Source organism: Sinohyriopsis cumingii, chromosome 16 (genome assembly GCF_028554795.1).
Source record: "Sinohyriopsis cumingii isolate HCF-2022 chromosome 16, ASM2855479v2, whole genome shotgun sequence".
Lineage (NCBI taxonomy): Eukaryota > Metazoa > Mollusca > Bivalvia > Unionida > Unionidae > Sinohyriopsis > Sinohyriopsis cumingii.
Genome location: NC_142976.1, coordinates 68,046,053 through 68,063,634, shown reverse-complemented (window position 1 = coordinate 68,063,634; position 17,582 = coordinate 68,046,053). Strand labels below are relative to the sequence as shown.

Below are 17,582 nucleotides of genomic sequence, written 5' to 3'. Positions count from 1 at the left end.
TATAATGTTTCCATGCCACATATTTATACCTATAGCAATACACAACCGATCATATGATAAATCTCGATAAACATAACGAATAAGACAACCGACTAATAATTATTCATAGCTGTAAAAGATTGATATTAACTTTGTATGGTAAATATTGTTCTGAACAGATTCTCCACCTTTAGTTTCAATGTGTGTATTGAAACAGCAAAATAATTTCTGCATCAATACATAGGTGAACTGTTTCACCCATAACTCTGGCAAAAGAATAATTCACAACTTTAATTAAATAAGGGTTAAGTATTTTCTTTACCACATAATATATGCCAAAAGACTGCAACAAATAAACAAATTCTACCCACTGAAAGATGTGTTTATCTTTTCGGATACAATCTGACCAGATAAAGTTTGGAAAACAAAATCCTATTCTCATAGATAACAAATTGTCAGATCTCATAAACTGAACTTGTACTCAACTTAAAAAAATATTATGTCATATATTTTTGTTCCAAGATAGATTTATCTGTTAACAGTTTCAGAATTACCTTGTTTGTATATCTACAATCTTTATACTCAGATAATAGTCTAAGAGGGAGCTTCAACTTCTGACACATGCTGAATTATATCTCTTTCCAAGTATTCAATGAAACATTACATTCCTTTTCTTGTATGACAATCTGTCAGTCTCTGAATAAATATAAAATATACATATTATAATAAAATTATATATAATGGTGTATGTGTAAGAGCATACAAATATAATTTTTTAAAATTCCACTAATATTTTTGTGAAAATCTGCTAAAATGCCATTTCTTTCTCAGACCCCATGAAAATTTTTGTAACTTGTGAAAATAAACCCATGATGTAGTAAACATATAGACATCAATATGATGGATGTGAAAAGGCCTAACACTTTATGAGATGAACTTCTTTTAGTTCAAACAACTAACACAAGATCTGTATTCTCTCAGTCAGGTGATAATTTTGCTCTGCAAATATTCACAAAATGTGAAATTACTGGGCTAAAACATACTATCAAGTGCTTAAATGCAAATGTTTCATGTATCAAAAAAGCAAACAGTCACGTGCTTCATGGTTTTCCTCCAATCAATAATAATTCACTTCTGATCAAATTTTAAGGAACTAGTGGCTTTGATAGAACTCATCAATTTTACGAGAATATTGGATTTTCTAACACAGTCTTGGTAATTTTATGAACTCAATCAATATGAAGAGAATCAATATGCAACTGCAAGACCTTAGGTGCTCAGTTAGACGTATATCAGGATTGTGTGTGCATCTGTGTTTTCAGAGTGAAAGAGATCGAGCTGAGATTTTTTCCCTTTTACAATTCTTGACAGTCCAAACTTTTATTTGTATCTTTTCGCGTCTGAATCTGCCTGGCATGATAGACCTTTTTAACTGTACTCAGACAAATAAATATTAATACCAGCAGACAACTCTCTCTCCCTTTAGAATTCATGATAACTCTAATTTTATTTGCATCTCTTTCTGCTCAAAATATGCCTAACATGTTAGTTTTTATAACTGTCCAATACAATTAAAATCAGATCTCCGCTGTCCTACGTGAAGATCTGATGATGACCCGTTAGGGGTTATGTTCTGGTGACCTTTGAATGAGCAAATGGAAATGTATTATTCAAAAATCTGAAAGTGAATCAAATGGTTTGGTACATATTCATGTTCTTCATCCACACTGCTCAGTCTTCAAATGCGAAGATATAAGATTTCATCTGACTGGCTGATAAAATTAGCGATTATGGTAATAACATAGGTTACCAGAACATGACCCCTGTCAGATCTTCATGTATAACAGCAGAGATCTGATTGTAATCAGATTGACAACTGTCTGCCTTAAAGGCTCACATGTCAAGCCTACAATCAAAGCACATAACTTTGCCTCAAAGGTCAAAGGTAAGAGCAAGTATGTCAGAGAATGAATTGTCTTAGCTTCACAACAATTCATCCAATGTACGAACAAAATCCATTAAGGGGTTTAGAAAATGTATGTAAATAACAAAACTTTAACCCAATCAGAATCAAATTAGGATCTAATTATAATAAGTGGATCTGAAAGGCACCAATAAGGTTTCATATCTTGGTGACCTCTGGATTCCCACTCCACTTTTTTTATTAAAGCAACTTACTATTAAATACACTGCATTTCATGTTAGAATTATCATTCAAAACATTACTTTCTGCATGTCACTTTTCTTTTTCATAAATGTTAAAGTTTTTTTATTGGTGAATAGAAAGGTCAGCAGAACAAGGCATCTTATTGGTGTCTGTCAGATAGACATGATGTTGAAGAGCTTGATTTTAGTCAGATCGATCAAAACCTTCATGTAAATTTTCTATGACTGACCTTGACCCAAAGAAGCAATCATGCATGTCACCAAATTATTTATCTTAGCTTCAAAATGATTCAACCTAACTTTAAAAAGAAACATAAAGTGGTTTAGGAAATATAAACAAATGAAAAAACTTGAACCAAAATGCCTGAAGGTAAAAAGGGTGAGTAAACAAATTACTGTATGAAATGTCCAGGTTTCAAAATGATTCATGTCAAGAATGATGCGAATCTATCAAGGGTTTAGGAAATGATATGGAAGTGAAAAATTTTACCAAAACCCTAACAAGCTGATGATACCATGACTGCCATTGGAAAGGGACTGCTATGCCTTTCTTTACACCAAAGCAGGCTGCCTGACAATAAATGATCTCAGATTCTCTTGGTTAATTACAAAATATGATGTTTATACAGTAAATATTAGCATAATGTATTCCTATTCCATCATTACACATTAGAAACAGTACACAATTCTTGATCAAAAGGGGTTAACTAACTGCCCCTGATCAAATGGGCAAAGAAGGGCCAAACAATTGTTTTTGAACTACAAAAAATAAAAATGAATCAATACTAATTCTGATACTATTCAAATTCGAGTTCTGGTCATAATATTATATTATTGTTCTGTTCAATAATATCATATGTGTAGTCAAATTACAGTGTCTTAGACTGAATGGATGGTCAATTGAGTAAAGCAATGCCAAATGTAGTGTTGGAGTTACAGAAGCCAGGAGATCAATATTCATTTTTAAGCATACTGTGTATTTTGTATTAAAGTTAGTCTAAGTGCCTACACATCCATGGTCTTTTAGTCTGAATCAATAGTCTCTATCACTTTTAGCCAATTTAGAGCACACCATATTTCTTAATAATGAAATGTAAAATGGTTTCCTTCAATCAACTCTTCATTGGTATTCATATATCTTGTCTGGAAGAAACTAGAACTGTATCTACCGATCACGTATGTCCAACCTACCATATACCTTAAGTAATATAAACAGATAAATGAATAGATTAAAGGTGGTGGGTCATATTTTGTTAAAAGGAGGAGAAGAGACAGTGTATAGACTCTTTTCAATTATGTCATTCATAGATGCCCTTTATGTCTCTGTGGTCATTAAGTTACCTATGGAGAAGGCAGACAGACAGTATTGAATATGTCAACAAACATTTGCCCTTTTTATTTTTACAAGTCATGTAACAATATAAACAGAAAATGAAAGCCTGTTTTTTCTTTGGATATTGATGAATATTTATGTTTTCTTGGGATTCAACTAATTCACTTCAATTTGCATATGGCCATATATCTACAATCTGTCTTAAATTTTATTAGCCAATGACCAATATGGCTTTTGCTAATGTCATCAGCAAAGGATCTGTATATCAATTGATATACTATGGCAGATAATAATAATATTACATCATCTGGTCCTAGAAGATTTCTATATTTAATTTCTAATATTTTCATTAAAAAAAATACTGAAAAAAACATTATGAAGGAAAGTATCCGGTTAAGAAAGGTTAAGGTATTAAAGCAATAACCCATGAAATTACTGCAAAACCTGTCTTGGCTGACCACAACTATGTAAGACCACCTGTCTTGGCTGACCATGGCTATGTAAGACCACCTGTCTTGGTTGACCATGACTATGTAAGACCACCTGTCTTGGCTGACCACAACTATGTAAGACCACCTGTCTGGCAAGATCAGACACTCAACGCAGATTTACTGATTATACAGTTATGGCCTCTTGTGAGTGATCACATGTCTTGGCTGACCACAATTATGTAAGACCACCTGTCTGGCAAGATCAGAAACTCAACGCAGATTTACTGATTATAAAGTTATGGCCTCTTGTGAGTGATCACGTCTTGAGAGACTATGGCTGCTCTTTCATGACAGTTTCTACTGTACTTGCGAAGTGAAATTTAAAGTACATTGAAAAGATGCCAAAATATTCAAAACATTATTTTTGTAACTGATCACACTTATAAACTGTTATGATTGCATAGTTTATTCCTAAAAGTAAACACCAACCCCTCAAAAAGATTAAAGAATAAAATAAATTAATGAAAAACACCATGACTGTGATCTTAACTGGAACATTTAAAAAGATGCTTTGTGGTTTTTTTATTAATGATGTTTTGAGAATCATAAAGAGGGAAAAAGACTTCATTAAGTCAGGTATCAAGTTGCAATGAATGATTAGTGTTTTTTTAAAACCAAATTAAGCTACTATTTGTTGTTGTTGTAAGGTTTAATGCCATTTTCAGCACAAGATAGGCTATACATGGTGGCCAGTATAAATGGTGGAGGAAGAACCTGGGAAAACCTGGGAAAGAACCACCTACCCATGAGAAGCTACTGGCAGGCTTTCTCACATATCCACATTGGCTGAAACTGAGACTTTAACCCACACAGATAGAGGTGCTACTACCTGTAAATCTGTCTTTAATGACTTTGACACAATACATTATACTTTTAAGCATTAAGTTTAGAAAAATTAAATGTAAACAATATCCTATTTTACAAAATTCAACTTTATCAAATATATATTTCATTTGTTACATGAAAATAATAAGTCAAGCTGGTACATTTGTACAATATCTTTCACTCTGAGAAACCCACTCTGTCTTGGACATGAAGGATGACAAATGAACTGGCTAAACTGATTACCATAAATCAGTACTGTATATACCGATTTATCTGCAAATCTTTGGTAATAATTTTTTTACTACTGATAATTTAAAAGAGAGCAGAATATTTGAGTGTCATGCATGTTGCTGGGTTTCTAAAGTGAGCTCATCATAAGAATGTGCAGGCCTAATAATTACATACTTAAAAAACAGAAGACTTCATAAGCTACTCATAAGAGTCACGGGACCGGCTCTGACAAAGGTACACTACCAGTAAAGTGATACAAAAAATATTATCAGATATCTACTGTTATATAATTACACAACCAACTCTACAAAACTGCAGTTTCATCAGTTCCCTATTTGCCAGGTTGTGTATGATACTAGTAATGTTTTTTTCCTAACATGATACCAACCCTAACATGACATCAATCCTAACATGATAAAATCCCAGACATGACATCAATCCTAACATGATATCAACTTTAACATGACATCAACCTGAACAGGGCATCAACTTTAACATGATGTCAATCCAAACATGATATCAACCCTAACATGACATCAACCTGAATAGAACATCAACCATAACATGATATCAATCCAAACATGATATCAACCCAAACACGTTATCAACTGGAACACAATATCAGCCCAAACATGGTATTGACCAAACCAAAACCATTTCACTTATTTATACAATTTCATAGCTAAGGCTTCTTAAGAATACATGACAAGTAATGTAACTAAAATAAACTTGAACTTTTCATTAGGCTTTCAATGAAAATAATATTATCTTACTAAATTTACTTTCTCTGCTTTTTTGGTAAAAGTGACACTGAAGTTTAAAGTTTTATTTATAAAAAAAAAAAGAAAAACCTGTACAAATAATGAACTTTGCCAAAATTGGGCAATTAGTTTTAAAGTGATACACATTTAAGTAATTTTAAAGAAAGGTTACTTATGGCAAAGAAATTATCTACTAATGAATTTTGATGATGTATATAAGTTTATTTTTTTTTTAAATGAATTGAAAAATAATGCAAGTTAAAAATCATTTAACTGCTTGTATTTTTAACATCTATGACTGACACATATATTCACATTGACAAAAATATTTTTTAGATCTGAATGGCAAAAAAAACCCCCGACCTTAAGTTAGAAATTTAAATAACTTTAAATGTTATTGTTTGCATTGTATGTTGCTAAAACATGTATGCAAATGTGATGTTACCATTTTACATATAGTTCTATTTGAAAATAAATGTAAGGCTTCTTCTAATTTGTTTCATTTTTATAAAATATCTACAGTAATCCATTATATCCTGGAAGCAGTTACCTCTCCTGAAAATATTTTAACTAAAATATCCTGCAAAGTCTTTAACAGGTTTTGTCAAAACTTTCAATGTTCTTTGTGCTACAATGTTTTCTTTCTTTTTAAGATGTTTAATTTTACACGTTGGTATCAATTTCATGGTGATTATACTTATTTTCTCATCAAGTTCAAGTCAAAAAGTTTAAAGAATGTGTAACAAACAGTACCACAAACAGCACATTATATTCCTTCCCTGTGTTTAATGTCCACTCTGTCAGTACTAGTTGGACAGTGTTTGTCTCAATGACCATACTGTAAAGAAGCTATTATTTTCTCATCAGACTTACTAGGACAATGATCTTTGACCTTCAAACCCCAAAATCCAAAGTTTACCTGATGTACAAGCCCTATGCAACCTTTGGTATTATGCCAAAAGCAAATTTTTATCTCTCAGTTAAAGTAATCAGCCTGAATACCATTCAACATCAGATTGGCACCAATTTCATTCAGAACCAAAGAGGTATCATATGAAAGTCTATTGCTGAAAATGCCAAGTTGATACAGCCATCATGGTGGCCATACTGAGGATCAGCTGGTTTAATGTTTGTTTAGAACCAACTAAGTAAGAAATCAAATGAAAAGCCTATGCCAAAATGACTTTGTATTTAAGAAGAATAATGAAACCAAGAATTGTAAGCTGGACACCATGCTGGCCATAGTGGACATCAGACCAGCACAATTTTCATTTAGGACCAACACGACATCTTTTAAAGTCTTTTGTTGAAAACTCCATCCTGATTTGACTTCTGTTTTGTAGGAGTAATGATAAAAGTTTTCAAATGGCTGCCATGGTGGTCATATTAGATATCAAATTGGCACCATTTCCATTTAGGAACAACTACATATCAGTGTTTTGGAGACAGCACAATGTCAATGTGGCAAGCTGAGTGGGTGAAATAGTGATAACAAGATTTCTGAAACGCCCATTGTGGTAGCCATGTTGGAGGTCAGATAGGCACCATTCTCATTTATGACCAACCAAACATCATAAGTCTTCGAATGAAAACTCCATGGTGATATGACCCTAAATTTTGGAGAAGAAGCAGCAAAATTTTCAAGATGACCACTGTAGCAGCCATTTGCCAGGATGCTTTCTGTCAGAGTTGCACAGTTCTGTTGGGCAGTTTTTTCCAATAAATTTGTATTCCTTTTACTGGTTTTAGTAAATGCATTGACATTTGGAGGCAGAATTAAATCAATTGTAAAAGTGTAAGTCCTTTTTACAAGTATGCTTTGTATTTAATTTTTGTCAAATTCTGTTTCATGCTTTTTGAGCAGTAACTCAAACTGAAAGTCCATGCTTCATTTTATTTATTACATACAGTATGCATGAGACACATTTTATATAACTTCCACACCATGATGAAATTTGAAAATATTTTAAACTTTCATAAAATAAATTACATGAAAGTCCATTGATATTTCACTGTATGTTACCATTTTTGTGAATGTGATGTCACAATTAGTTTGTGTTTACAGTGATGACACGTGCCACTCTGCTGATGAACTTTTGATTACAGTACTTCCATGTCAATCATAACTACTTACTTACTAAAGCATTCACACACCCTCCTATTTGTTTGTACCCACCTACCAATTTTAAAGGTGAAAATCATTAAGAAATGCAAAAAACTTTTCATTTCATTCATGGATTTATAATTCCTAATACGAATGTTGCCAAGGGTCCCTGACACTTGATTTATTGGCGTTTCAAAGCAAATGAAAGCTCCCAATGTAAACAAGCAGACAGACCGCTCATTGTTCTTTTCTGGTTTCTATAACAGTCCTCTTCAGTAAAAACTGTTGTGTCCAATATTTGCAAAATGGTGTTTTAATATTTCCACAATAAATTGAACAAATAAAAATGAGTAACTCTTGAATACATTCATTTAAATCTAAGGAATTACTGAGATTATCAAAAATGGTGAAATACAAGTGTTGCCTGAAAACAAAAACTCTTCCATGCAACTATGGCAAATGAGTTACTAAAGAAACTCATGTATGATTTGAAAGATCAACAATTTGACTGAGTTTGGGATCCCTTGTTAAAATGACAGGTTAGAAATTATAAATCGATGAACGAAATGACTAAGTTTTGTGCATTTTTTATCTTAGAAACATTTTGTTTTTAGAATGGGTAGGGGTTACAAACAAATGGGATTGTGTGCGAATCCTATAGTCAGACATTTCTTATGCTGACAGTAAAAGAGGAACCAATGATTTTCGTTTTTGGCCCAGATTTATCTGTTTTCAAGTGAAACTTCAAGGGATCGCAACATTTTACTCTTACTTGTGTTGTAACTCGCTGCAAATGCAAGTCCTCAACGGCATAAAAAAGGCACTGATGAACTGAAAACAAACAGAATTCGAGGTTAAGCGTGATTACATTATATGAAAATATTTCACCTGAACAAAAGCCTCAACTTTAGTGCTTATAGCACTGCAGTGAAAAAGATGTAATTTAAAGTTTATTTTAAAACTTTTATTAATAGTGGCCATGATTTCTGATGAAGCATTGGCACTATCTGTATGAATCTGAAAGTTATGTAAGTCAGGACACCAAATTTCAGTGAAATTGGTCTGGAGGTTCCTGAAAAGAAGTTTAAAATAGCAAAAAATGACAGACAACACATGTTGAACACAGAATCATAGGCATAAGCTCTCTTGGCCTTATGACCTAACCAACGAAATGTCTTGTGTCTTGACTTAGGGCTCATGTTGGTGAAATTAGGGCAAGGTGAGATAAAAATTGGTTTTGGGAACAAATGCAGCTCTGAAATACAAAATTTAAAAACAGTTGCATTAAACATAGATGATGGCGCAGCCACCATTTTCACTAAACACTGTAAACGACACCATCACAAATGTCATTACCTTAAAATGCTGATGATGACACAAACACCACTGACACTAACATTAAATACTGATGATGACACTGTCACCACTGCCAATGCCATTAGATGATGACACTGTCACCACTGCCATTAGCCACTGATGATTACATGGTCACCATTGCCAATACAAAATGATGACACTGACAATAAAGAGACTGCCATTAAATATTAAAACTGTCACCACTTCCATTGCCATTAAATGTCAATGATTAGACTATGATCACTGCCACTGCCATTGAACACTATTGATGACACTGATGCCACAGCTACTGCCATTAAAATACTGACAACACTGACAACACATATACTGCCATTAAATATTGATGACACTGATACTAAAGCCACTGCCATCAAATGTTGATGATAACACTTGTCACCACTGTCATAAAAGAGAAAACTTACGGTATATACTCGCTTATAAGATGAGTCCACCTGCAAACTGCACAGACCAAGATCTGCTGTCATTTGCCGTCTTGGACATTGCAATTTGTTAGGAGTAATCAGTAGTAATCAGTATAACAAACAACATAGACCCTGACCTGCAGGCACATTATGCTATGGCAGATCCGAATTTTTTTATCTTGCAATTTGACTTTACTTATTAACAAGTACATACAGTATGTTTTGCCATTCACTCAAACGGCTAAGACAAAAACTGTTACTTCACATTCACAAAAGTAAATCAACATCATATCTCACTCATAAAAGTTGGTTGAAAATCAAAGATAGGGATAATTGTAGGTTCTGCCTACATCCATGACTATAAATTTTGACAACTGAAACAACATAAAATTGCAACTGCTTAAAATTGGAAAATTGTGCTAACTGCTGTAATGATTTTATCTTTGTATACAGGTCAACATTTCTATTTGATCCATTTAATTCCAGGCACAAAGCCTAAACATCACTGAAAACTTTTACTGTGTCACCTACGAAAACTACACTATTTCTCCCATTATGAAATCCATGGATGTACTTTGAAAGTGTTCCGAAGAGAGAAGAATGGGCTGATTAAATTCAAGATCTGCTTATATAGAACGATCTGATAGGTACAGATAAAAGGTGATGTCTTCTGTTGACATTTTGATTCACAGATCAAAATTGCAGCTTTGTGTATTTTAAGTAAATGATATCATTTAGAACATGTAACTACTAAAAATAACTTTCCCTAACACAACATGCAGCACTTTTTATGATAGGCTACTAAAATTAGGTAGAAAAGGGAATTCAAATGTCACAAGATCGTGAACTTTATTTGGTGCCTTTCAGATCTCCTTTGTATCAGAGATAAATTTTAATCATATCGACTTTTTATCAAAATTCTTACTATATAACTTTTCAACATTTTGTAAAAGTGGGTGAGTGGTAGATGCATATATTATCATACATTGTCAAAGCATGGAAGAATTACGGTGTCTACTGTGTTGGCAGCAAATGGTGTCGCCACTGTCAAGTTTATATCTTTCAACTGGAAATTACAAAATGAATGTATTCTGTCATTTTTTTCTTGTAAAAAGGCTGCCAATGTTGGTTTTGACAGACGATTCTTTGAGCCGGTTCATCATTCTAGCTTTCATATCATCTCCCAAGCCAGGGGTTCCAGGAGGGATGTTAGGCTCAGGCGATGAGATAGTAGAATTGGATCTATTCCTGAAAAGAAAAAGATTTATACCATAAAACCACTCCCAAAAGATCAGTGTTTTGGAAGACAAAAATATATGAAAGACAATTTTTCATGAACTAATCAACTGTGTTATACAATGTTATGACCTCAAATGAATGAGCTAACTGTCTTGAGAGAAGACTTTTTGATGGCAGAAAGGCTTGTCTCTTCAGCCAGGTTTTAATGTATGATCCCACACCTTTGGACACAAGGAATAAATTTATGCCAACTCTTTTACAAATGCAAGGTTTAGGCAATGTGATCAAGTAATCTTCCATCATGAGTTTATTTTGGCACCATGACCCAAGTTATTGGTTGCCACCAAGAATTAATAACACACAAACATGGTGGTCTACATGCTTCCATTTTTCTGGATACTCCCATAAATTGGCCATCTTCCTTCTTTTAAACTATGTATAAGCCTTGGTTTGATGTTGGTCAGTTCAATGATGCAGAGGGTAAAAAAAAAATACCAGAAAAGTGTAACAAGTGAAACAATTTCCTTGTCAGAGCACCACCAGACCACAACCAGGGGGAAGACCTGGTAATTTTAATTACCAATGTAACCTCTGTGTGACTCAAACTGGAAAAAGATTACTTAAGTTTACATTTATGATGCATGGTTTAGGATAATATCAAAAGCCAAATTGTGATAAATGTTTTTCCAAACAACCAAATAGAAACTAGCAAGAAACTAGGTGTTTCCTCAGAAACACAAGCTTTACTACCAAAATGATTTACAGATGTTCTTACCTACTGATATGAAATAGGAATGCTAGGTTTAAAATACCAGAATCTGAATAAAAAAATTCAGACCTGAAAAAATGTTATCCAACAATTTTAAGCAACATTACTGACACAAGGGGCACTTAGATCTAAACATTCTTCTTACTTTTACCTTGCCATGATATGGCAGGATGACTGACACTGACATGCATCTACATTGCAATTTTCATGAATTGGCAGGATGACTGACACTGACATGAATCTACACTGCAATTTTCAAGAATTGGCAGGATGACGGACACTGACATGCATCCACACTGCAATTGTCATGATATAGCAGGATGAATGACACTGACATGCATCCACACTGCAATTGTCATGATATAGCAGGATGACTCACAGTGACATGCATCCACACTGCAATTGTCATGATATGGCAGGATGACTCACACTGACATGCAACCATGCTACAATTTTCATGATATGGCAGGACGACTCACTGACATGCATCCACACTGCAATTTTCACGATATGGCAGGATGACTCAGTGACATGCATCCAAATTGCAGTTTTCATAATATGGCAGGACGACTCACAGTGACATGCATCCACACTGCAATTGTCATGATATGGCAGGATGACTCACAGCGACATGCATCCACACTGCAATTGTCATGATATGGCAGGATGACTCACAGCGACATGCATCCACACTGCAATTGTAATGATATGGCAGGATAACTCACAGTGACATGCAACCATACTGCAATTTTCATATGGCAGGATGACTCACACTGACATGCATCCACACTGCAATTTTCATGATATGGCAGGAAGACTCACAGTGACATGCAACCACGCTACACTTTTCATGATATGGCAGGACGACTCACTGACATGCATCCACACTGCAATTTTCATAATATGGCAGGATGACTCACAGTGACATGCATCAACACTGCAATTTTCATGAAATGCCAGGATGACTCACACTGACATGCATCAACACTGCAATTTTCATATGGCATGATGACTCACAGTGACATGCATCCACATTGCAGTTGTTGAGTTATTCTTGTTGAGATTCATTCAAGGATCCAGACAGGAAAGGTGTTATAAATGGATTACTGCATATTGAAGTCACTCACGCATGAAAATCTGGTCAGTGACCAAATTTTGGTATGTCTGAGTTACTCTTCTTGTGATGCAATCACAAACCAATTTTATGAGTGTCAGTGAAATAGGGTTTAAGATATTCATGGGTGTCAAGAAACAGATAACTGAGGATACAAAACTCACTCAGGCATGAAAATCTGGTCACAATGACCTTGTGCTGTTATGGTTGAGTTACTTTCCATAAGAATCAATCACAAACCAATTGTATTGAGTGTCAGTGATAAAGTGTCCACAATAGTGAATGTGTAACTAATGAACTAAATGCCGTTCAAGCATGAAAACTGGAGCACATTGACGTAGCATTGGTATGATAGCACAGTGACCTAGTGTTGGTATGACTACATTAGTTTTGTCATGATGTATCCACATAACGATTTCATGAATGCTGGCGAAATACAGTCCAGAATAATCAGTGTAACGAAGAAACAGCTTAATCTGAACAATACACAAGTCACTCATTTCTGGTATAGTTGATTTACTTATCAAGATGTCTTCACATAGGAATTTTCATGAGTGTTGGTGAAATACAGTACATGATATTTATTTTGTATTTAATGATAAGCTTAAAATATATCACTCAAGTATGCAAATTAGGTCACAATGACATAATTTTGGCATGGCTGCATATTCTTATGGAGATGCATCCAAATTAACAAATGTTGCAGGTGAAATTGGACATGATATTGAAGCATAATAAACAAACAAATGAAAGAACAAACCAAGCATGAACATATGGACAAAAAAAGCTATTTCGCCTCCCAGCCATGGTCATGACGGAAGAAAAATGTAGTATAGCACATACAATTTATTCACTCTTTAATACGACCAAATAACTGAAGAAACAAATAGTGGATTACAGGTACCAAAATGATGGCGACTATAAAAAAATTAACTGTAGGTTTTATTATATTAATCTGTTGGTCTAAGGCACAGTAGACCAGTAAACTTTATTCATCATAAAGGAAGGAAAAAAATGACAAACCACTTGTACTATATAGTGATTCCAACTCAAACAAGCAAACTTGTGATTTCTGCCGCCATTGGATACGATGGTGAGTTCACAAGAAACTCTAAGACAGAATTGTAAAGTCACTGGGCAGACATGCAAAGTAACCAAGTTTCATTGTTCTATGGCATTAGATTGTAAGATGGTACAAACCAGTGACCTAGACCCTAAAGATAAAACCTTGCCTGTGATGCTGAGAAGCACAAGTGCACCATGGTTCATCATTATCCCTCAAAAAGCTTTCATGATATCATGCAGAAATAAAAGAGAACCATAATTTGTTATGCATATGTTTATCATTTATTACATACTAATGTAGTCTTATTTAAGTCATTTGGGTTTATGACATTTATATTTTAATTCTATAATTCAGTGGCTGACTGGTACAATAGTAAAGTTCATGTACAATATGTGTAGAATTCTCATTCGTAAATCAAGGCCAATTAACTAGGTCATGTCAACAACTGTTTTGGTCAAGTACTCCATGTTAGTTTGAATGGAGGTCACGAAAATAGCACATGAAACGAGTACATTTGTTCCATAGAGATACCATGCACACCCTAATTATTGATTGGCTCAATAAAATGAGAAGGACAAATTGTGATTATTAAGTTATTTTATAATATAATGTTTTAAATTATTCAAGAACCTTTAAGTGATTCAGATTTTGTTGATTTGGTGCGCATTTAGAGACGATATAAGAGAATAAAAGTACCATGTGTGTTATTCTTTAGTCTATGCATGCATCTTAAGAGAGAAGGGAAATCGTGATTTAGTTATAATTGTTTTTTTGGAATAGCAAAGTGGAAAACATTTAATTTCAACAGTCCATACCTGCTGGATTAGGGGCCCTGAGTGGCCAAGTGGTCTAAAGTGCTCATCGTTACAGATCACTGCCATCTCACCTCTGTCTGCGTGGGTTCAAGTCTCGGGTTTGGATGTTGTGGGTAAGTGAGAAAGCTTGCCAGTAGCTTCTCGTGGGTCGGTGGTTATTTCCGGGGTTTTCCCGGGTTCTTCCTCCACCATTTATGCTGGCCGCCATGTATATCCTATCTTGTGCTGAAAAATGGTGATAAACCCTACAACAACAACAACAATCTGCTGGATTATGTGAAGTCATTTAAGGACTTGAATATTTAAATAATTCTGTTGGAGTAGGTGAATCTTTGAAGGACTTCAGTGATATTCTACTTTCATGGGATTAACTTAAAGTAAAAACATTTGATTCTTCGTTGGTGCTAGCACATTAGCACATAAACACATTAGAACCTTCATTTGGAATACTTTGGGATAGTTTCCAGATTTGTGTGAAATTTATTGTACAATTCAGGATATTCTAGGAATTGATACAATGTAAGTTATTTTTAATTCTTTCACTTCATTTGATTTATATTTGAAAAATTGAATGCTTGTTTGGTTTTACCTTGTCTTGTTGCTTCAGTTTAAGTCCATAGATGTAACAAAATATTGACCTCTGACCTTGTCCTTAAGGATAAGACCCTTAATATGCAATGCAACACAAAGACTGTTTATAAATATACCAAGCTTCATCCATTTATATTAAACTGCTTTAAGTTAGAAAGCAGAAGGGTCTATACCTGGTCTGTAACTTTGACCTTGAAGATATGACTCCAATGTGGCATGCAACACACCATTTTATGCAAAGTTTTATCTCTTCAGTATAAATGACTCTAAAATTATATAGTGGAAAGGAGATAGTATGTTAATGGAAAAATCCAACATATAACATTATGACACAGAGTCTGGAATCAAGCTACTCCACCCACTCCGATCTTTAATTTTAAACGGCTGTAAAGTTATAGAGTGAAAACATAAGTGTGACGGAAAACTTAATATACTGAGTTGAGACTGTCACCTTGAAGACAGGAGGCCCAAGGTATTTACAATATAGTTTCCAAAGATGATATATGTAAGCATACTGAGTTTCATCCCATAATTTTAAAAGCCTCAACAATTATAGAGAGAAAAGGAAGTAAGATTGAAAACTTAAAATACTTTTCTCTAGCCCTGACCTTCAAGATATAGCCTAAATGAGGTTGCTTCTGATAATAATTATAGAAAGTTACATACCTTAATCTCAAATGGTTCTGGAGTTATAGAATCAAAAGAAATGTGTGATGGTAAATCAAAATACTGAACTACAGTGACCTTGATTCTGAAGGCGGCACACCTTCAAGCAATGATGTACGAGTATACAACGTTTTACCCATTAATCCAAAATGGGTCTAAAGTTATAGCACTTCAGTGGGCATGTGAAGGAAATTGAAAACATTGAGCTCAGACAGTGACCTTGAAGACAGACCCTGCAAAATATCATACGGTGTAACACCACCTATTGGTGCTGTGTAAGTACACCATTTTTCGTTCCTAACAGAGCAAAAGGGAAAGGGTGATACAAATAAAACTAAGATATTGAGCCAAGATTTTGAGCTTAAAGACAGCACTCCCAAAGTGGTACCTTCCAATGATGATGTACAATTATATGTTTTATTCCTAAATCACAAATGGTACTCAATTGATAGAACAAAAATGTTAAGGATGACAGATGGAAAGATGGAAACAATATACTATATCCCCACATTTCTCTGAAATGCTGAGAACAATAAGAACTTTAATGAATGCCCCAAAAAATCTTTAATCTGAGCTCATTAAGAGGGGCTTGAAGTTTATTTAAAAGTAGGCAAATGAAAATGATAGCGTGTAGGAATAATGTTTACTAAGTTCATTAACAGGGGTTTTAAATTTATTTAACAGTAGGTGAATGAGCATGTCAGTGGGTACAAATATATTCCGAAGATAATATTAGCTGACTAGTTTAGTCTTATCAGCGACTTGTAAGTGAAACTGATAAATTCTAAAAGTTCCGACATCATAACACTATTATACATCAACAAAATTAAATCTGAAATATATGTTTTTCCTATTCAAAGAAAACTTTGGATACACACACCACCAAACCCATCAAAATGTAATTTTTTCTAGTTTAAAAAACTGTCATATTTATTGCTTATAAGTCTAGTTGATCTGCAAACAACAAAGTCCCAGATCTGCAATTGCACAATGCATCAACAGAGCAGTGTCAATGTTGTTTATTCTGGTTATTCTTAACAAGATGTAAAGTCCCCAGTCTGCTGGTACATTATGTTTTGGCAGCTCACAGTCATATAGTTTGCAGTCAGACCAAATTTATATGTGTGTAGTTACAATTGTAACAACATCAATTTTACTTGGACCCAACTTATATGTGAGTATATACAGTATGGCAGAATCATGAGGTTACAACTGAACCAATTAATGTAGATTGCACATAGACCCAACTTATATGTGAGTATATACATGGTACAGCAAAATCAAGATATTACAATTTTACCAAAACGTCCTGCTGCTCCATTCACAAAAACATTAGAATATTATATACATTTCCTTACCGTCTGATTCTTTATATGAATTGTTTAAGCATAAGGAAAACAATGATGACCTTTTTGTTTCCAGCTTTGATTCATAATCCTTGATCATGGAAGCCACCACATCTTCATGGTCTGGAGCTATGGATGCCATGTCCTGGCGCAAACATCGTAACCCCGGCAACATCACTTCCTGTATCAGCTGGTCATTGATGACTTACAGAGTTAAGGTAAAATATTGAAAATGTCAAAGGTATTTGGACTATATATACTGGCTAAAATAACTGAGGCCCTTTAATTTTCCCATGTTCTGTGAAATA

The 17,582-nt window shown here is 34.2% G+C and overlaps 1 protein-coding gene across 1 annotated transcript in view; it reads right to left on the bottom strand.

Moving 5' to 3' along the window:
* Positions 1-10,126: 10,126 nt before the first annotated feature.
* LOC149780719 (RAB11-binding protein RELCH homolog) overlaps positions 10,127-17,582 on the bottom strand; it is a 188,522-nt gene continuing 181,066 nt past the window's right edge. Inside the window, exons 26-27 of the mRNA XM_089937770.1 lie at positions 17,337-17,478; positions 10,127-10,916 (exon numbers count right to left, since the gene is read on the bottom strand). Of these exons, the coding sequence (XP_089793896.1) occupies positions 10,763-10,916; positions 17,337-17,478 (296 nt within the window). The 3' untranslated portion in view covers positions 10,127-10,762. The remainder of the gene's footprint in view (positions 10,917-17,336; positions 17,479-17,582) is intronic.